The 22703-nt window shown below is 34.5% G+C and overlaps 2 protein-coding genes across 4 annotated transcripts in view; both read right to left on the minus strand.

Annotated features, from left to right (window-relative positions):
• Positions 1-5043: 5043 nt before the first annotated feature.
• On the minus strand, positions 5044-6900 carry LOC140754041 (uncharacterized). The gene has a single exon (XM_073088951.1). It carries the CDS (start codon positions 6871-6873, stop codon positions 5488-5490), a length of 1386 nt encoding a protein of 461 aa, XP_072945052.1. The 5' UTR covers positions 6874-6900; the 3' UTR covers positions 5044-5487.
• Positions 6901-10026: 3126 nt separating this feature from the next.
• Positions 10027-22703, minus strand: part of AQP (aquaporin) — a 28239-nt gene continuing 15562 nt past the window's right edge. For 2 of the 3 annotated variants that reach the window (XM_073088779.1, XM_073088778.1), the window contains 3 exons: positions 16560-16698; positions 14831-14929; positions 10027-10355 (listed from right to left, as the gene is read on the minus strand). In XM_073088779.1, coding sequence (XP_072944880.1) covers positions 10132-10355; positions 14831-14929; positions 16560-16698 — 462 coding nt within the window. In that variant the 3' untranslated portion in view covers positions 10027-10131. The remainder of the gene's footprint in view (positions 10356-14830; positions 14930-16559; positions 16699-22703) is intronic. The other variant, XM_073088780.1, reaches the window with a different exon arrangement.

Raw genomic sequence — 22703 nt, forward strand, 5'->3', positions numbered from 1 at the left:
GTAGAGAATGTGCATTAAATTTAAGATTATTCGTTAAACTTTTCGGCGGAGGTTGGGTACAAAATTCTGATTTATTTTTATACGAGTAATGTAAAGAGGAAACGAACATACAGTCCAGATTATGGTAAACGCTTTCTACACTCACAGCCCCACACAAGGATTCCCTGTGTCGTGGGTGCCATGGGCACACACATAGACAAATACACAAACACCCAGACCCAGGAACAGAAATCTAAATTCATCATTTAGATATCTGTCTGGCCGGGAATCGAACCCGGGACCCTTTGCGCGTCAGACCGGTATGGTGACCGCTCCGCCACAGGGTCGTCAAGTGGTTACTACCGCTCAGTGGGATGGTAAGTGGCTACTACCTCCCATGGACAGCTGTAATCAACCCCACATATGATTAGATTTCCTCCTGATGGCTACGGATGCGTAACTACATCTGAGAAATAAGTTGGAACACCGCGGCTTTGTCTGTTTGTCTGTTTCTTAATTATTATGATCCAGTATACTACCAGCAGCATTAGTGCTGCTGCACAAGCAAGCGTTGCTGTGTTCTAGTTTGTAGAGCATGGTAACTTTAGTAAAATATATGTATTTCAGAAGTTTCACCTTAGTTCCTCATCTAATTATATCAAGGACTCTTGGGGACAAGATTATATGTAAGGTACTATTTTTCCTGGTTAGAATAAAAATAAGTATCGATTTATTTAAAATAAAGTTGATTCCCGTTTTATAACGTACTTTTACTCGTAATTCTTCTTGATATGATGGCTGACTTGTCCGGCACCATTTGAACTATGGGCCGATATTTGACTTTCATTCCTGGCTTTATTATTTCAATGTCGATCGGCATAGCACGTCTCGCGTATCCTTTTTGTGTCACTGAAAGGGGTTTAATAATAATATAGACGGCGCTTTTTCTTGCCATGCGTGTTTATGCTCACACATGCGTCCCACCTGCACGCGTGGTACTTGTATCCAATGGTGTCATACGCATGCACACGACTTGTGAAGAGATTGCAGCGAGTTAATTCCTGTGTGCGTGTTTGAGATGCATGCGAGCATAAACACGTGTGAAAGGAAAAACGCCCTTGTTACTAATGTATATGAGGAAACATAGAGGTTATTTAAGGCGCTAAAACGTAGGCTAGCATTACGGATATCATTCTACATCTAGATTAGGAAACACGAATAGGAATCGAAATATTAAATGTTTTTTCATTTCATATCCAACTACATATTACATATATGCATAAGTTTTACGAATGCGAAACATGTAATAAGATAATTTAAATATCATTAAAAAGAATATAATCATAATGAACATATCACTAAAACATTCTCTATATGTTCCATGATATTTATATTTGGTGTTCTTGCAATGTTATAATTTAATAAACAAATTATATACTTAAAAAATTAACTAAATAATTCAAACGACACCAAAAACCAGTTATAAATAATTGTAGTTTATGTATTCTCTTTGGGTATAAATTAAAAATCAAACACCGAAAATCGAAACAAAGAAACATATTTACATGTTCTATTTGAAATAGTTTATATTAGTAAAAAACTTACATAAAATCAGGAACACGACGCCAAAATAAATAAAAACCATCCGCTTCATTGTTCTGAAACCGGACATTTTAAAGCGAGCCATTGTAATGTGAATGAGTCTGAAATCGATAAGTCTTATCGAAATTTCATTTCCCTTTTATATTGAAACTGGTTTACTATTTTTTTAAATTTTATTCCATTTCGACTACAGTGTAACATAATAATAAAATGTTGGAAATGAGTCCTGAAGTTCCTAGAAATTGGTTTATATAAGTATTTAGTTCCTAGAATTAGTTATAGTCGTAGTAGTAGTAAATGATGACTTATTAAAATATATTCCCGAGGTTTGTTTATCGTAAAGAAGTTCTTGCGTTACAGTGCGAAGGTGTGGATACCGGCTGTCTCACATGTGAGTCGAACATACTCAATACTCAATACTTTATTGCAATCATGGTTTACAATTGTTCTATAAAAATCATTTACAATTCTAGGAACACATGAACCCACAATGGGTGTAGCAATGAATATGAGAGCGGCCGATTTATATTAACAATTAAACATTGATATCAGATTTACAAAATTATTTAATTTGATAAGCATTTATTTCTTTGTTAATTATTATTATTTTATTTTTCATATATTAGTTTTCCAAATATTCGCTTAATTTGTAATATGCATTTTTTATTAAAAATTCCTTTAGGTTGGCGTAGAACATCTTAAGTATCAGTAGTGTAAACGTATCTATAGTTCAGGTAAAGGCGATGACTTCTTTATCTTACGTTGACTGCAAACAAAGAAATAAAATATATGAAATGCTTTTTAAGTATTCGATCTTATAAAACAGATGGCACGTTCAACGTAAGTATGAGATTTTCATGCTCCATTTTACCTATGATTTACCGTTGTCCACCATATTTCCGTGAAATCAAAACACGAAAACGGAACAGGTTTCCGCAATTTATCGGAAACGCGCGATCGGAGGGTTTATAATGGTTTTCACTTGTAGTTGCTACGAATAGACGGTGATTTATGGAAAAATCTCCGGGGAAATGTAAGAAAAATTATTGAGACCGTATTTATTATTTGAGAGAGGAAAAAATAAAACTACATTTCATAGGAATTGACAACTGAAGGAAGTCAACGTACGAAATAAACGCTTTGGAACGGTGGCTTCCTTTTTTTGGAATATAGAAAAGTTGACAGGCATACAGCCAACCTGTTGAGAAGTGGCTACTGACGCTCATGAGCACATGTAATTACGTTGTAATCAACATAATAATATTAGAGTATTATCTTAGATCAGCCACAGAGTCATTCATCATCAACCCATTACTGTTCCACTGCCGGGCACGGATCTCCTCTTAGAATAAGATGGATTAGGCCATAGTCCACCGCGCTGGCCAAGTGCGTATTGGTGGACGCATTGCTATCTCTAAATAAAAACGCCATGGATAAGTATGTTTACCTTACCCCACCTTAATTATTGTTTAAAAAATATATAACATTTAGTTTCTTTTATGACATCAACAGGTAAAAAGATTATACTAGACCGACACTACATAGTTATCTAAAACCAGGATAATTCTTTTCATCGGTAAATGCAAAGTTGCAGTACACGTGTGTCGATGTTTTACGTGACTGCTCTTGTCAGGTTTATGACACGTGCACACACGCGATTAGCCACGTGTATCTCACAGGTCACCGAACAATGTGAAATGCAAATTTCAGATTTGCAAACGCACTACAAAATATAGGTAAAGAAAGATTTTTGATGTTTATTAAATAGTAATAGAACACACAAAACACGATTAATGAAAATGAACAAAGGAACACTGTAGCAGCGGTGTATAGCAGCAGTAATAAGCAGTAATAGCCTATTGGTTAAGAAACTCGGCCTCTCGATCAAGGGGTCCGAGTTTCAAATCCTAGGCACGTACCTCAGATTTTTCAAAGTTATGTGCGTATTAAAAATCAATTATCACTTGCTAAATGGTGAAGGAAAACATCGTGACGAAATCTGCATACCTGAGAGTTTTATATAAAAAATCTCAAGCGCGGTGGACTATGGCCTAATCCTTCTAATTATGAGAGGAGACCCGTGCTCAGCAGTGGGACAGTAATGTTGATGATGATGACACTGTAGCAATGAAATATTGCAGATCTCGATGTCTGTGCTACAGTATGTGTACTTAGGTCATTATTATGATAATAAAAAAACTGACTAAAGTAGTGTAGCTTATGTCATGTCCACAGTTTCAAAGAATTTAACGAAACTTTATATGTTAAAATTCGTCAACACGTTTGAGCTGTAGGGCGTGCCAATAAATAAGACATGCACAAATATGCTCGAAGAACATTACCCTCCACAATCCGGTAAAAAGGAATTCGACTATATAAAATGGCTGAATCCTTAACACTAATATCAGCTCTAACTTACTTTTTTTATAATATTGGAGTAGCAGACGAGCATACAGTCCACCTGATGGTAAGTGGCTACTGCCGCCCATGGACATAGATCTGTAATCAACCCCAGATAGGATTAGATTCCTACGTGAGGTCGGCCACAGATGCGCCGCTACCCCTGAGGACTAAGCAGGAACGCCTCGGAAAAGTCTGTCTCCCGTACCACACCCTTCAAACCGGAACACAGCAGCGCCTAACACTGCTGTTATTAGGTAGAAATAGGTGTGGCGGTGGTGCCGCGGGAGTCGAACCACAAAGGGTTCTACCACCTTCGAAAATTACGTAAGTAACAAATACTTCACTTTCAATTCGTGGCTAAATTTATAATATATTTAAAAAATATATATTTAATCAATTAATCGATAGACGTAAGTAGGGCATCACTAATGATATCATAGATATTATCCGTATCATAAAATAGTATCGGTAATGCTATCTACGAGTATTTTTATCACTGAGTCATAAAATATTGAACCTAACGCCATGCTTGTAAAGAAATTGAATTCGCTGTAACGATTATCTAAGATAGGTACTTTGTTTTGTGTGTAAATGTAAAAAGGATAACTTGAAATAAAATTTACGAGATAAATTTACTTATTTTTTTACTTATTTAGAATAGAATATACCGGAATAAACAAATGTCTTTCTCAAGAATAATTTTAAATGAATACTAACACGTACATAGTATAAGGTGGTAAAACTCTTCATGGTTTCGGTTCCGGAAGCACCACCGCCACGAGGCTTTCCAACTCGGTCTTCAGGGAACCAACGGCATCGTGACTCAGGTATAAGTGCGCGTCAAACTGCTAGTCCGGTCTGAAGTTTCTGCGAGCAGGTGTAGTGATACAATTTGCTATGGCGACGCGATTCATTTCTATATTCAGAGCGGACTAGCAGTTTTACAAAATTGATTATAAGTAAGGCAGGCAGTCCGAAATTGATTATAAGTAGATTACCATTTGGTGGCTTGTACAATACAAGTTATTACTTCTACAATATATATAAATAGTACTCAGTTACAAATGGACGACGACGCTTCATTTTCATTTCGGCAAAAATATTCCAACAATTTAATCTCCACACGTTGAAGTTCGGGCAATTTGAAAAAAGTACGCGAAAAGTAGAGCCATAAAACTTGGCAACTTTTTAATTAACCGAATACTTGGCCGCCAACAAATGAAGTGGAATCCTTCATTAAACTTATTCTGGAGAAACAAATTCTTGCCAACTTTACGGTGTAATAAAAATGTAACACTGAAATATGTTTATTTCTTGACAGAAGTTACATAAAAATACAAATAAGATTCCGGATTGGCTTTGTTGAAAACTTTACGGCGTAAGACGGAGATGAAATAAAGAATTCAAGTATTTACAATTCTACTTTCAACAATTGTGCAAAAAGTACAAATCTACTTACATAGAAACTTAAATTACGTTGCATTACATTACATTACGTTAACATTACATATCTCTTTTAATGAATACAATTTCTACGCAAAAAACACAACATGATACAATACATCCCAAGATCCAGACATAGAATGCTCCCGCGCAATCCGACAATGACATCCTGCAACCAACTATACAACTGTAACTATTCGACATTATGTTTTGGCTAATTCGTCGAGCCTTATCAATAACCAATATTCCAATAGAATCTTCATATAACTTTTGACAAATACCCCCTTCAAATAATCTCGTCATGACTTTATCAAAATTACCCACAAGTGGACCTTCTTTTCTAATAATCATTTCATGGTAAACTACAAGTACGGGATCTGTTACCTTTATTATCCTAGCTTCATCATTTCCAGCCGTTCCAACCTGAACAGGGGCATATAGACCATCTACAATAGCCGTAATTCCTTTATTTTTTATTGTCTTTGTAATACAGTCATGAAAATCGTTGCAGTCATAGGAAGTATTTGCAAATCTTAAGTACTTTTCGTCTTCAAGAAAGTATTTTGCTTTATTTTTCATGTACAGAGGTTTATTTGACTTTGATATGTCGTCAGTATCTTTGTACATATAAGGTGGCCTTTGAATTGTTAAGAAAGAATACAATTGTATGCTCACATACGCTGTTAAATGTAGACATAGCAACAAATAAAATATATTTATAATCTTTTTCTTCAGAGTTTGTGGATCTTGTAGCGAGGCGGCTCCAAAAAGAGCTCCCCAGCTGTAAACCATGGTGTTTGAAAATGGTATCTTCTGTTTATTATAGTGTGAAAATATGTTCCAAAGCACGGAATAAAGGAAGTAGAATATGAGAAATATGTAAAGCCCGTCAATTTTGCTTATGAATGTCAGCCATGATCTGTTTTCTCTTTCCACTGTGTATATCCAGATAACTTCTTGTCTCGAGTAAGTGCCCGAGTATGATACAACATCACCAAAGATCCGATAAAGTCCACCAGCGCACACATCCAACGTTCCGTTAAGTATTAATGTCAGGAAAGATACTTCCAAAAATATATTTTCTGGGTCAGTTCTAATATGATAGAGATCCAATGAAGCGTTAACATAATCAGCCACTATCTTCATAATTTCAACATCGGAGCCATCTACACCTTTTAGGGGATGAAGATTCGGCAAATTCTGATTATAAGATTTGACATAAGGATAAAGGGAACCCATTCCTACCTTTAGCGGGCATCTCATCATGTCTTTTGGTTTTTTATTTGGGAACACATTAGTATTTCCCTTATTAAGTGAGCCGTTTCTACAGTTATTTATATGAATCAATTTCATATTGTCTGTTTTGCATGTTGTTTCATTTATTAATGGAATAAATGTAGCCAATTTAAAAGTATTCCCTTCTTCATCTTTATAAATAAAAGTCATATCATACGCAGCAATATTCCTTGCTGTTTCTTGTAGGATATCGATGCAGTTAAACATTACATGGTTATGTAGTATGGTTATATATTTAATATTTTTATCTAAATTCCCGTCAGTAATATTGATTGAAGAATTGCAATTCGCGATGTAAATTACCATAATTATATCTCCATCATTAACAATATTTGTATCATCATAATTGGTCATAGATACCATTGGGATATCATTTTTAACAATAACATTGATTATCGTGTTATGTAACTCTTTGTTTTGTACATCATTTTCATAAACCGAAAGTGTAGCTTTATAAAACTTATTGGAAGCAGCAATACCCACTATGCACCGAGATACTTCACTAATATCACTGTTATTCGGAATATTTGGGAAAATAAAATTTGAAGCCTTTGTAGAATGTACGCATAGAAGAATAATAAAACATTTTATTCGAAACAACATTTTAGGCGAACGTGAAGGCCTATGGTGGCCGAATTTATCGTTACATACAAATTTTATAACGCCATAGTGTATATCGACGCTAGAAATACCTGATGTAAAAATACAGTAATTCTAGAAGTAACTCGGACGTCTGTCGGTATATAAAGTCTAGGCAATTGCTTTTAACTTATTGGATTGAATTGAAAGTGAACGTAGCTACACGTCTATCAGTTTTAATAATCAAACTAAGATATGATAACATACGAGTAACATGGAATTTATGGATATGTGGAGTTAGAATAAGTAATTGATTTTACTTTATTGGGTTTATAACCCACTGAAATGCATGACACCTTGCGATTTAATTATTTTTAATATTTTTCTTAAGGGAGGTACCACATTAGCGACACATTCTGCGGCAGTCGCGCGCACACATGTCGCTCATATATTAGACCCCTTTAAGTCGCCTCTTACGACAGGCAGGGGATACCGTAGCCCTGTTCTGGTCCCAGGACTACAGGGACAAAATGATGTTTTATCCCTAAACTCTCAAAAATATTTAGGTTCTTTATGTCAAATGAAAAACTATGCAGCACACAAATAATGTGTTTCAAATTAAACCGTGTGCTAAAGCGTACAATTTATCTAACGTAAAATTTAATATTTGTAACTAATTACAATGAAGGTTTTAATAAAAAAAATGCAGCATTTCTATATCTTGACGTCTTTGTTGACTTGAACAGATTGAGGGACAAACATAATAATATTAGGTATAGAATTTTCTAATCACATTCTTTACTGAATCAGTTGATACTTGATACAATAAAAATGGCATTTCTGATAGATCTGTAACCCAAATCGTTTGTCTTATGTTAATAGTAATTTGTTCGGTTTAGTTATAGCTATCAGAATAATAATGTGTTTCACGAATTTTACGTTAACAGCCAAAGGCTTTTACGCGAACAAGTTAAGGCTTTCCGATAAAGTTAAATTACAGTTGGATTTGTGTTTGGTTGTTGTATTACGTGATATCACGTTTAGTTCTCAATGTACCTTAGACGTTCAATAGGTAATAGAATGCTAAATTATTGGTAGACATTTTGACCTCATAAGCAATTGGGCATATATTCTACTAGTTCATCAGATGATATCTATAGTCTAATAAATTATCGTCGTCAACCCATTACTGTCCCACTCCTGAGCATGAGACTCCTGAGCATGAGACTCCTGAGCATGAGAAAAAATTGGCCATACTCTACCGCATTGGCCAAGTGCGTATTGGTAGACTTCACATATCTTTGAGAATTTTTTTAAAGCTCTCTCAGGTATTCAAGTTTCCTTCCGATGGTTTCTTTCAACGTTAAAGATAATGAATTTCTAGGCAAATCAATCTGAACTGAAGCATTTGGGTTTCGAACCTCGGATCTCGGATCAAGACCAAGTTAAACTTGTAAGCTAATCACAGTATGAATAAATTGAACGTTATTTAGGAAATAAAATAATAAAATTTTACAAACAACATTTAATATAACAACATTTCACAAGGTGGAATATACTCGTAATAAACATTGCTACCTATTTACATGTGTAGTATAATATCTGGTAGTCCGGTAACAAAAGATAAATAATAAATATAATATAAAAAGTGTTTTTGAGAAGTAGCAAATATTAAGCAGATCGCCTGAATGGTGACCTCAACTTCTGTAACTAACTCCTTTTGGAGTCCTGCCTGAAGTCGATGAAAGATGCTTGCTAGTCTTAAGGACTAGGTTCGAATGCATCATTGATTTGTTCCCGCTAGTACCACTTATGGTCGTAATAAGAAGTACCTTTCCCATTAGTACCAATTTTACGACGTTACAAGTGAGATTTTTTCATACCAAAATCTTACTAGATATAACTTACTTCGTTTATGTATAATTAAAGGCGAAAGAATCTTTAGTGTATCATAAAATAAGGTATAATTTCAACTTTTTGTAATAATATTTCGTAAGTATATTTTAAAGGTACAAATATCATTCTAAAAGGTACAAATGAGAATTTAATATCTCATTGGTACCTTTAGTACTAACGGGAACCAACCGCCCCATGTATGTTATCTGTCTATAACACCCTTTAAACAAGATGAAAAAGCAACTTAGATAGATGTCGCTGCTGTGCCGTCGTCGAACTAAAAACCATGGTAGATTATAAATAAAATAATTTAATATAAATTAGGCTAGGTGAAAAATAATACATTGTAGAATAAAATACATTTTAAATAACTTTTATATTGACTAGAATAACATAAGGGTAATACGTTAATTATGCAACAAAATATAAATATATGAAAAACTGTTTGAATTTTTTCATTGTCACATAGTTGTACTCTGCAATTTCTTTAAATATTAGGTATAATTATTGTACTAAATAAATATAAAACGTTTTACTGTAAAATAAAGGCAAAATAAGGTTTCTATCCCAATTACAAAATAACGTATTTGAAATAAGTAGGTGGATTTAAAGAGAGCATTTTGGGTCATTCCATAGCATATGCATACTTGTAATATTTAACACATTTTCTTATAAAATTCTGCTGAATTGAGCATTTTAAAGATGGCAATTAGTTTTGCATTACCTAAAGCGTTGATAATCTGTCGCCGGCTTTACAATACATTTGGCTTTATTCAAGAATCCCGTAACTGACATACGAGTAATATTGTAGTACACATTCGTGAAACTGTCAGTTTCTGTGTCTTGTTTACTTCTGTTAAGCATGGAACTTCCCTTAAGTAAATAGGACTTATTTCTGAAACTAAAGGCAATAAGGTACTTATGAGAGCGAGACTAATCTTCTTTTCCAGCCCAAATGCTATCGCCATTGACTTCGGTGGTCGTGCTGACGAATTTTTGAATAGCTGGCATTTTGTACAGGTATACGGAGAGGATGGATCCTGCTGTGGCGCCTATCCAGTAGACCAGGGCGTGCTCCATCATGGTGTGGCCCTCGCAACCGGCTTTGAGGGAAGTAGCGAGTACCGGGTTGAAGTAACCACCTGAGTAGTCGAAAGCTGAAAGAGAAAACAAGTGAGATTCGCTTTATTTCGTCTGAATATAAAACTTAAATGAGTATTTTATAAAATAGGTGCTAGTTAATTAAAAAAATCTATCTAATACGGATTTTTACGACGGCTTATCTAATACGGATTTTTGTTTATATTGAAAATTTGTGTTAGGTATTTTATAAAATAAATAACATATTTTAAACTTAATTCGTACCTTAAAGCCTATACCTGTGAATTTATTTTGGTTTTCTTTAATATTATCGTGTTTTTTTTTTTTATTTTTACCAAAGAAATACGTCATTAGTAGAAAACTTTAAGCATGTCTTTAATAAATGTCTTTTCTATACAGGAGCAAGTATATAATTTAATTCTGGATGTATAATTTAAAAGCTAAATATTTTTGGGAAAAGCTATGACGCTATTTCAGTATACATATACAAGCATCCTAACGCATATTTTAGAAAACACATTTGCAAAAATGCATTTACCTCAGAACGCCTAAATTTTATTTAGACATTTGCACATGTTAACATATTTCGCTTAACATAAATTACTGTAACAAGGACACGAACAAAATGTTTTCCACTTTTGAAACTGGTAGAACTAGGACACCATAAAACGGTAGGTAATAATTTCCCGCAACATGCGCGAAAAACCTCTCCTTTTGTGCGCACAAAACTACTATTTCCTCGTTAAAAGTGAAACGCTTAATTAAAATAGAGAGTCATAATGAAACAACGCCGTTCTTTTTCAACTTTTTAGCCCACTTTTAAAAGATTAAAGCCTGGCTTATTGTGGAAATTTCTAAGGCCGTTACATTTTGTTTCATGAAAATGAAATATCATAAAGAATTTTTATGTTCTTCTACATATGTCGATTGCTCTTGGATTGTCCGAGTTAAAACAAGCCTGTTGTGCTAAAACATATTTTACTTATATTTCAATATCAACAAATATGTAGGTACGGTTTTCTGATTATTAGTGGTCTATCTTTTTGTATAATACAAAACCCAAATATGTGTAAAACTTGAGACTTCATGAACGAACGGTTTAAAATTCCAAAATAACAAGATGGAGTAGACTTCAGACCTTCCCTACATTCAAAAAGAGACCATTGCCCCACAGTAAATATTGCCGTGGCGTGAATTCCCGCCACTTGGCCGGAGAGGTAGAAATAAAAAAAAGTTTTTGAAGATTTTGCCGGCCCTAAAAACGTTGTGAGTTGGCGCAAATTAGTTATGAAGGTCCTCCTCAAGAAATCCACATTATAATCGGGAAATTAACGTAATTTGTAAGGTTTTGCCGCCCCTCAAAAAATGCCGCTCGAAGCACACTTTCCCGTCTTTGATAAGAAAGGGTCACTCCACTCCAACGTAAATTAAATTCTACTTAAAACGCAATTTCTACTCAAAAAAAACAGAGATTCAGTTAAAATATTTTAAAACTCGTCAATAACCATTACGTAGTGCCACGGCGAAAACTTTATTGTATTGTACATTTTATACATTTTTAATTAAACCGATAATATTTACTTTACAGTATTCACTCGTCCATGTCGCTCCGTATTTACCCATCGGCAGATGCGTTTATATTTGTCTGGTTATTACATTACTTGCTCCAATTCAAGTTAATTAAAATAGTTATATGTAAATGGCCGCTCAATATGGCTTTGTTGACACCATTCCCTTCGATTGCAATATTTTATTATTATTTTTCCATTTCAACTCAATAAACAATGTATAAAATATTATTAAATAGAACGAAATACCGAATTGGTTTATTCTTCTACGTATTTTATTTGAGTTGTAAAATAAGAACCGTACCTACGTATTATATTTCCAAACGATTTTATAATATTAAACTCCTGTATTTACTACTATTACTACAGATCACTCTATTTCACTAACATATGTATTGACGATGGTAAAATATTTCTTTAGTCCCCTAATACGTTTTATATTTTTTTCAATTATAGTCCGCGTCAAACTACTAGTCCGCTCTGAAGTTGTTGCGAGCAGGTGTAATCATAAAATTTTCTATGGCGACGCGATTAATTTCTATTGTATATTCAGAGCGGACTAGCAGTTTTACGCGGACTATACCAACTAACAAATTAACTAACTGCCGCCCATGGACATCTATAATCAACATCAGATAGGAGTGGTCTGCCTGAGGTCAGCCGCAAATACGATGCTGCCTCTGAGGACTAATTGGGACGCCTCATATACGTCCCTTACCACATCCTTGAAACAAGGACACCAGCGCTTAACACTTCTGTTATAAGGCAGAAATACGTATACGTATTTTTTTATATAAATATAATTAAAACAATAAGCCTAAATATACATATATAAATATAAAGCTAACAATAAAAGCGACTAACTACAACACAATTTACATATAAATGAAAATGGGCGTGCAATATGAGTTCCTATGAATGATTTATGGTGTTCGTACTACTAGCAATAACAATTTGTTTTCAGTCCAATTTTAATTCTCCCGTACAAACCTATTTGTCTTTTTTTCGAAATTGAAATTAATTGTATTTTACTGTTAAAATTATTTATCTCAGAACTGTCGTATCGCATTCCAGTAACACAGAACAGTATTAGGAAAGGCATTATAACTGACAATTTGTACCAAGATCAAACATACATTTTATTTTAGGCTATTTAAATACATGACTGTTTTGAACATTACGCTGCTTATGCAAGTACCATCTTATTATTTTCATAATTATGCGCCTATAATTTATAAAAAAAAGTTTGGAAAATCCAAAAGTGCACGCCTCATAATCTCATTTTTAAAATGTAGAAATAGAAAAACACCTCAATAGTCAATGTAACTTTACAGTGTCTTGTAAAAAAGTACCATTTATAGATATCAGATGGAGTTATATTCACGAGGTTACAGCTTAAGATTTTACATTTGACTCTTTTTTAAATTTTTTTATTATTTATTTCTATTCAATAAACAAATAAAAAAAATGATTTTAAAGAAGTTTAGCAATTTTTTTTGATTGTTGTTGTATTAGTTTTTTATAAACAATAATTTAATGACAGTGAATTAAACGCTCATATTGACTAAGAAATTATTTCGTGTGTTACTTTAGATAATTAAAAAGAAAATATTCCGATACGATCATTTTTTCGACCAATTTTGATGCCACATAAACCCGTCCATACACGGACGTCCAGAAAAGATTATGTTTAATAATATTATTATTTACTATGTTAAACAAAAAAATTGTTATTAAAATATATTTTATGTGCCTGATAAATTATTTGACTTGATATTAGTGCACTCAAATTAACCTATAAGTGCAATATAAATAACAAAAAATCAATTTCAGTTTCGAGAAAACTGCTTTTTTGAAATGTCGAGAGTAGAGCACAACCTCAACGCTTCGCTTATGAGGCGTGCAATATTATAACTTGCCCTTATAATGAGAGAAATACCCATCAAATCCATGGGCATATAAGGCGTAAACATTTCTTTTTAAGATAAAATAGCTAGCAAGCAGTCCATCACATAGTCAATGATCGGTGCCGCCCATCGACTTCTATAACCAACTCTATATAGACAAGAGATTCTATCTGCACGTGGCTGAATCTTTCATGGGTAACTGTATTCGCTACTGCAATAAAATAACCGACCACATCTTGAAACTCACAGAAAATTAAACATGTCATTAAACAAACACTATGTAAAAAGCGTTCTATAAAGTAAGCAATTATTTGATATACAAAACGGTGTGGTCTGAAGTAGCTCCAGCCCTACATGTACCGTTAGGTTAAGTTTATCATTGTAGATAATATTTATGTTATTAAAAGATGCATATTATGGAGTTTATTTCGCCGCTTCTTCATAACGAAACACCTTGCGAAGTGGCGGTATATACCTAAGTACGTTTAAAAAGAGTTCTGTACAGAATCTACTTTAAATAAAATATTTTTGATTTGATTTGCCGATCATAGATGCGATGCCAAATCTTTAGATTAATATAGTCGCCTCATATGTAAGTCGAGTAATGAAATAGAGCATCCAATATCTACTGACATCATCTACTATATGTCATGCGTCAATGAAAGTTGACAAGTGAGATTGCATGAGAGATGAAGCATTAGTAGACATTTAGTTGGTTCACATTGATGTACCTTTTCCTAAATGGACTTTGCAAAAGATGGACAAGCTTAGGTCATTGTCACTATTGTCCTCAAAGCGGTAGACGAATACTGTGTGCCTAGCGAGGACACCTGCAAACAGTGAACCAGTGAGAACAGTGAGTGGCGCGTGAGTTACGTATGAGTTACGTGTGAGTTGAAAGTGTGTTGCCAGTGATTCGTGTTTAGTTGCAAGCGTGATGTAACATGGGTAAGTGATTTTGATCATTTTTCATTTCTTTTTTTAAATATCTTTAATTTACGCCTATCTATTCACATCACACACACTACACACAACTATCTAGTCACATCGATGTACCTTTTCCTAAATGGAATTTGCAAAAGATGGACACGCTTAGGTCATTGGCAATATTGTCCTCATAGCGGTAGACAAATACCGTGTGCCTAGCGAGGACACCTGCAACAGTGAACCAATGAGAAGGGTGAGAACAGTTAGTTGCGTGTGAGTTACGTATGAGTTACGTGTGAGTTACGTGTGAGTTACGTTTGAGTTGATAGTGTGTTGCCAGTGATTCATGACTGCCAGTATATGTTTAGTGTTATTTAGACAGTGAGACGCATGTGAGTTGCCTGTGAGTTCCGAGAGAGATGTAAGATGAGTGAATTTGATCATTGTTTTCATTTCAATTCATTTTTATTTTACGTTATAACTACACACCTATCTATCCTATCACATCGATGTACCTTTTCCTAAATGGACATTGCAAAAGATGGACACGTTTAGGACATTGGCAATATTGTCCTCATAGCGGTAGACAATTTGATTTTTTTTATAATATAGGAGTAGCAGACGAGCATGCAGTCCACCTGATGGTAAGTGGCTACTGCTGCTCATGGACATCTGTAATCAACCCCAGATAGGCTTAGATATTCCTACCTGAGGTCGGCCACAGATGCGCCGCTACCCCTGAGGACTAAGCTGGAACGCCTCGGAAAAGTATGTGTCCCTTACACCCTTCAAACCATAATACCGTATGCCTAACGAAGACCTGCAACAGTGAACCAGTGAGAATGGTGACAACAGTGAGTCGCGTGTGAGTTACGTAAGAGTTACGCGTGAGTTACATGTGAGTTGCGTGTGAGTTACAAGTGAGTTGAAAGTGTGTTGTTAGTGATTCGTGACGGCTAATCGTATGAGTTTAGTATTATTTGGAGAGAGAATTGCAAGCGAGATGTAACATCAGTAATTTGATCTACCTATCTTTTCAATTATGAATATTATTTTCCTGCATTTACCTTACGAGAAACGAGTTACTATTAAATTGCCTGAGAGCTTATATACCTAAATTAAAAACCGGTATGCAATATACCAATCAAGGTTTCAACACCCAATTAAGTGTATTGGTACAAATAACTGTAGCATTACCATGAGTTGGCATAGAAACGCCACTATAGAAATGGTAAATAGAAAACTATTGTCATTTTGCTAGTGAATAACATAACTACTATCGTTACGGTATTTCTTGACAACGTCTGTCAAATTCATGACTCATGGGACCGAATTTGTATGGCAATAGATCATAATGACATTCGCTAGCGATTTGATTTCGATAGGTTTTTTACGTATCGAGTTACGTCACTACGGATTTTAGTTCTACGAGTGACCACCAGAGGCGCTGTACAATTTATCATACATTTATTTTACGCAGTCGCTAGCGAGTAATACTTTTGTAAACTCATGGTAGTCCTACTGCAATTTTCAATATTTCGGTAACGTATTAGGGTGTATAAATATTTGGTGGTTTTTGAAAACATTTGACTGGACTTTGATAACTTTCAAAAATGATTTCAAAACTTTTATTTACCTCGAATATAATATGTATTGCTCGGTTTGTATGTGTGTGTTGTATCGTTGTATGCGTATATGTTTAGCACATTTTTTCGTGTTAGTCAATTTTGGAAATGACAAAGCGTTTCAAAGCTTAAGGCCATACACAGGTCCGTGTGCTTTACAATGTTAAGTAAACTGTAAAGTTAAAATGTTAAGTCAGTAAAGCTTATGAAAATTGAAATTTTGAAAATCTTACCAGCTACAACGAGGGAGGTTCCGATGAACGAGTCGATGGCTGTTGCGAACCGCGGGTTCAAATCCCCGAGGGACTTTGAGGCTAAACGACACAGGCAGGTGGCAATACCTTCTACCACCGCTCCGTATATTGCTGGGACCTGAAAATATGGTAATAGTTTAAAAAAATATTTATACATACGTTTACCAATACGCACTTGGCCAGCGCGGTGGACTGTGGTCTAATCCTTCTCATTCTGAGAGGATGCCCGTGCTCAGCAGTAGGACAGTAATGGGTTGATGATAATTTATCAGTACCCTTACCAGGAGTTTTTACGTTACGACAAATATGACTGTTTTGGTATTTGTTTACGTATTTGCCCATACAAATTCCAATCAGCGCCCCTAGTGGATCGTGTCAGAACTAGGAAATCGTATGGGCCAATACGTAAACAAATACCAAAACAGTCATATTTGCCGAAACGTAAAAACTCCTGGTAAGGGTACTGTACGTCAAAAGCAAGTAGTATTTTTAAATTTAGGTATAATAAGTACGCACAAAAGTAACTTAAAATAATAAGATGTAGATTAGAATTAGACAAATACCTTATTAGGGATCCGTTTATACACATATATTCTCGATGTTTCAGATTTAATACGTATGTGATTTTCAAGTCACATCGTAAATATAAATTATTATTACGAATAATGGCATAAATATAATATGGTAATTTTAATCTATTTAATGGTAATTAAAACTGAAAGCTCCTCACGCCTAAAGTTCGTGTTTCCATCATATCCTCAATGTAATAAACTTTGGAAAATTACAAAGTTTCTCAGACGAAACGAGTTGATGGATCTCACCCTACGTCAGTAGGATAATATATCTATGGATCTCACGTACTTTCTAAAATAATCTGTAGCACTACCATGAGTTGGCATAGAAACGCCACTATAGAAATTGTAAATAGAAAACTATTGTCATTTTGCTAGTGAATAACATAACTACTATCGTTACGGTATTTCTTGACAACGTCTGTCAAATTAATGACTCATGGGACCGAATTTGTATGGCAATAGATCATAATGACATTCGCTAGCGATTTGATTTCGATAGGTTTTTTACGTTACGAGTGGCTCACACTACGGAATTTAGTTCTACGAGTAACCACCAGAGGCGCTGTACAATTTTTCATACATTTATGTTACGCAGTCGCTAGCGAGTAATACTTTTGTAAACTCATGGTAGTGCTACTGACGCATGGTAGTGCTACTGACATTGTTTGTAATAAGATTTATTTTACTGTAATTATTCCTTGGAAGTACTTCATGCCTTCTTGGTTTAGGAGTCATGTATTAGGTAATGAAGATAAGAAATAATATGAAAATTAAACTGGAGAAATATAAATTTGACATACGTATAAAACATTTTATAATATAAGGGTAGCAGACGAACATTCAGTCCACCTGATTGTACCCCATGAATAACTGATCAACCCCAGATAAAATTAGTGTCCTATCTGAGGTAGTGCCGGTGCTATCCCTGCGGGCTCATTTAAATCCCCTAGTTTAAGTTAAGCCATACAACATTTTTCAAGCCAGAACACATTAGTCCTAAATACAACCTTAACAAGGTTGTATTTAGGGAAAAAATTGACAGAAAAAAACGTAAAAAAACCAATATACTTATTCACAAAATTGAGTTTAGTATCTTTTTAATTTCAATCGTTTAAATCCAAACACACAAAGCAAAACCAAAAAGAGCAAAAATTTAAAAGCATGTGCCCTAACGGACTCTAAGCTTACGTCCAAAAACGCAGCCTTGTCTGGAGAGGGCATCATAATCTTGCACCGTCTGTCAAACCGGAAGAAGGCTCTACCGATCTTATTTGGGTGCTTTGAACACACCACAAACACCAAACATTAAGAAACGCAGTTGATTTTTTTGTTAACCTATTCTTTATCATCTGTCATATCAAACATACAGATAAGTATTTTTATATGAAAAGTAGTTATTTTTTTCATTTTTATAAGGGTGTGGGATTTGAACTTAGGACCTCTAGAATATGAGCTGATAATAGCACCACTACGCCAGTCAGTCATAATTCCTTTATGTCGATTTTACGGTCATGCGTCGACGGTAGTTATAGTATGCCTCCTGTTATGTATTGTTTTACAAAGAAAATCGTCATACAGTTCTAAAAATAATCTACCCTGGAATTTTTATCTAATAAACTCTTTAGCAACTAAATTTACACGACCTAGGAAAAATATGTTATTATTTAAGAAACATGAGCAAATATTTTTCACAGAAATTAATATTACTTACATAAATATTAAATCTGTTATTTGCCATCTACTAACTAAAGCTTAAAGAGAATGAATCGTTTCCATGATGTGATAAAAATAATTTTTAAAAGTACTTCAATGTGAATATTCCACTTCTTTTTCAAAGCAATACATCATCCGAAGTGGTAGATTGTTGACTTTCAGAAAGAGTTTTATATAAACAATTTTGAATAAATTGATCCTGATTTGACTCAAATTTTGATCCTGATTTCGTTCCTTAGTTCTCATACACGTTATAAAAACCTTAAAGGGGATTTTTAAAGGAGGTTAGACTCTAAAATCACCGGTAGGAGCGCCATCAATCAATGTAAGAGTTTTGTTATGTAGATGAAGATGTCCTACCTACATAGCCATGTTTGTAAATCGAGACAATCCGTCTAATGGACAGCGATGTCCACCATCGGTCGAACTGACGTTGACAAATGCCAAGGCATATTTATGGGCCTACAAACATGAGTGTCGTCTACCGAGCCGTTTATATTATAAATGTTTACGTAGACAGGTAGATGCTATATTTACATTTACAGTAAAATGTTGCCTTATAAAATACGGAGGTTTAGTAAAAAAAATGCAAAATAGGAGTATTTAAGTATGTACTTGTATGATTTTAAAACTTAAGTATGTAGTCCCTAAAACAACGCGTTCTACAGTCAAGGACACACTAAAGGCAATTAGAGAAATATCCAAATCTAGAAGAGATATATAAATCCGTCATTTAAATATCTGTCTGGCTAGGGAACGAACCCAGAACACACAGCGTGTAAAACCGGTGATGTACCTATAATTTGAATATTTTTATGGTCTATTCTCTTGTGATCGAAGTCTATTCTTGTCTTAATTACAACAACATTGGTAACAACTTAGATCTAAAAGGATTTCGACATTATTTTTACGTAAAATTGTATAAAAACCTTTAGTCCAAAAATCTTTGAGATTCTAAAAAGGTATATAAAAATGCTTTACGTGAGCGTAAAGTATTTTAAAACAAAGTTTATCTATAATAACTTAATGTAAAACCAACTGCGTTTCGTTAATATTTCGGTAAATGTTAGTATTCAAACACACCCAAAATCAATTAGTTTTTCATGCAATAGCGACTACAGCACTATAGTTACTAAGCTTATTTATTTAAAACGCCTTTCTGAACGATTTGAGTAAAATTTAAGTTTAGATTAATCTTTTTTAATCTTTCGCAGCTTTATAAAAACATCTTGCTTACTTGTGTAGTGAGGTTCAAAAGAATTCTCTAAAATATCTACTTTTTGATGTGAAACATCTATAGCCGCACGTAAAACCGATTTCTGGCGTGGCGACGCATGCCGTGGCGCATGCCACGCTATACGATGGTATATATGTTATAGTCAAAGTCCGATACACAGTCTCTTCGCGGAAGGACTGGTTTATCCTAGGTTTGGCCAAAGCCATCAGGCAATCCCCGAAATACATTTCAATTTCGCCCTTTGCCTGAAGTATTTTTAGTCAAACCCAGGAGCTCCTAACTTTTCAGTCAAACGTCGAATGTAAATTATTCTGTTTCGGTTTTGGCCTAGTCAATCCTAGAAGCGACTGCAAAACTCGGTCAAACGTTGATCTGAACATGTTTAAACAGGTTCATAATGTCTCTCGCGGTGTTCCGACCGATTGTTTTGTCATTTCATGTTCGTTCATTGAGCGTGCGGGCGTGTAATTGTGTAAAATTGAAGATGAGTGAGGTTAGGTTAGGTTAGGTTAGGTTAGGTTTTTTTAAATTATTAAAACAATAAACATCAAAATTTTAAAAATGTTATTTTTTTATACCTAATCTTACAAACTAACCTCCGTATATTCCAAAGCATTTATTTATTTATTTTATACTTTATTGCACATCGTACAAAAGGTGGGCCTAATGCCACACGGCATTCTCTCAAAGCATCTCAAATATAAAAGTGAAAATCACGTAAGCTGACCAATCAGGTGTCAGAACTGGCAGAGTTAAGCGGTTCTTAAGACTTGAAAGCTGCTTAAATGATAAAATGCTTCCAAATATACGAAGATAAGACACTTCATACCTATATCGGAGTTTGACTCGTCAAACCCCGATTTAATAAAATTGTGTTTTGACGTTTGCCTGACCAAATTAGTCTCTCCCAGGTTTGACGAAAATTGTTTAGTCAAAGGCCGAAAATTTACATTTGTTTGGGCTTTGACTAAGTCATTCAGTCTGACCTGAGGATTGACCAGTCCAACCTAGGAGCGCCGGAGCTTCGGAGTTTGCCTATAACATATATATACAGTCTATATGCAGTAGTGTGTACGGTGTGGCGACGCGTCGCCATGCGCAATCGACCACTGATTAAACGAATTAAGTAGTCACGATTTGAAATAAATTCGTAATTTTTTGTATTTAATGAAAATAAATGTTTATTCAATAAATAGTCATCGTTATCTGGGAAAAAATCGTAATATTTTATTTTATCATTATGACATATTTAGTTCCTATCACAATATGTTATTTTCTGCATATTACTTTTACAAAATAATGTCGATGTTTCACATCTGCCAGGCGTCCCGTGACGGCTCACATTTTTTTTTTTTTTTAAATATTTTGATATCTTTATAATAACAGCTGACTAAATGAGTGTATACTTTTTTGATAAAAAAAAATTAAATTATTAGTTATTCTTTTGTAATACCTATCACGGAGTAAATATATAGGTAAGTACTTAAATAAATCAACGTTAAAAAATTACGTCGACTATTTTTCTGACAGTATTCAAGCCTTCCCAAACGTATTAAGGTTGTACAAGCAAACATTTCCATTAGGACACATGCTTCAAAATACAAAAATGTTGACCTACCGTCTTTCATAAAACCAAAATCTTGTCGGAGTTAAAAGCATCAGTGTTATGGCACTGTGCCAAAATAAAATGTCTTTAGCGATGTATACCACAAATCGAATATACGTATAATGTTTATAATGATTGTGTACGGAAACCTCCCTCACAAAACGTGTCAAGTATATGCGGCAGTCGTAGAGTTGTTAATCAGATAGACTTCCAATACGCAAATTATTTTATCGTAGTCATTAAATTATGAATATTTTAGTGTTTTTTTTTATAATGGAAAGAGTTTGCAAATAGTCTTCAAATACATCACACGTGTCTGTAGAAAACTCTCTTATACACACGAAGGACAACATAGAGAAAAATCTACATTATTACTTTGTTGTCCTTCACCAATGTTTTTCAAATATCCACACAAATTTTAGTTATGTGCCTAAACTGTAATCGCAGGGGCACCACAGTAGACCATAAAATTTCTATTCATATTCATATCAATCATTCATAATCAATTTCATGCCATTTTATATATTAAACGGCCTTTGTTATTACTACTTCCATGGCATATAAAACAAAAACTGTGGAATATTAGTAGTCTATTTAATTACAAGTCGATGGTAGCTCTCGATCCTCTGTATTTCATCTCATCTCACAGTGTATGCGAGAAATCATTACGTTATGAAAAAATGATTTATTTTGTACATGAGATCAAAGTGGTGGTTTTGAAGGTGGTAGAACCCTTTGTGGTTCGACTCCGGCGGCACCACCGCCACACCTATTTCTACCTAATAACAGCAGTGTTAAGCGCTGCTGTGTTCCGGTTTGAAGGGTGTGGTAAGGGAGACAGACTTTTCGGAGGCGTTCCAGCTTAGTCCTCAGGGGTAGCGGCGCATCTGTGGCCGACCTCAGGTAGGAATATCTAATCCTATCTGGGGTTGATTACAGATGTCCATGGGCGGCAGTAGCCACTTACCATCAGGTGGACCGCATGCTCGTCC

The sequence above is a fragment of the Epargyreus clarus genome, unplaced genomic scaffold (genome assembly GCF_041222505.1).
Source record: "Epargyreus clarus isolate Ecla_fem2 unplaced genomic scaffold, WU_Ecla_fem_2.2 ptg000027l, whole genome shotgun sequence".
In the NCBI taxonomy this organism is placed as follows: domain Eukaryota; kingdom Metazoa; phylum Arthropoda; class Insecta; order Lepidoptera; family Hesperiidae; genus Epargyreus; species Epargyreus clarus.

What these genes read in the sequence shown, in the direction of transcription:
- LOC140754041 (XM_073088951.1), bottom strand. Translation starts at nt 6,873, where the DNA reads ATGACTTTTATTTATAAAGATGAAGAAGGGAATACTTTTAAATTGGCT.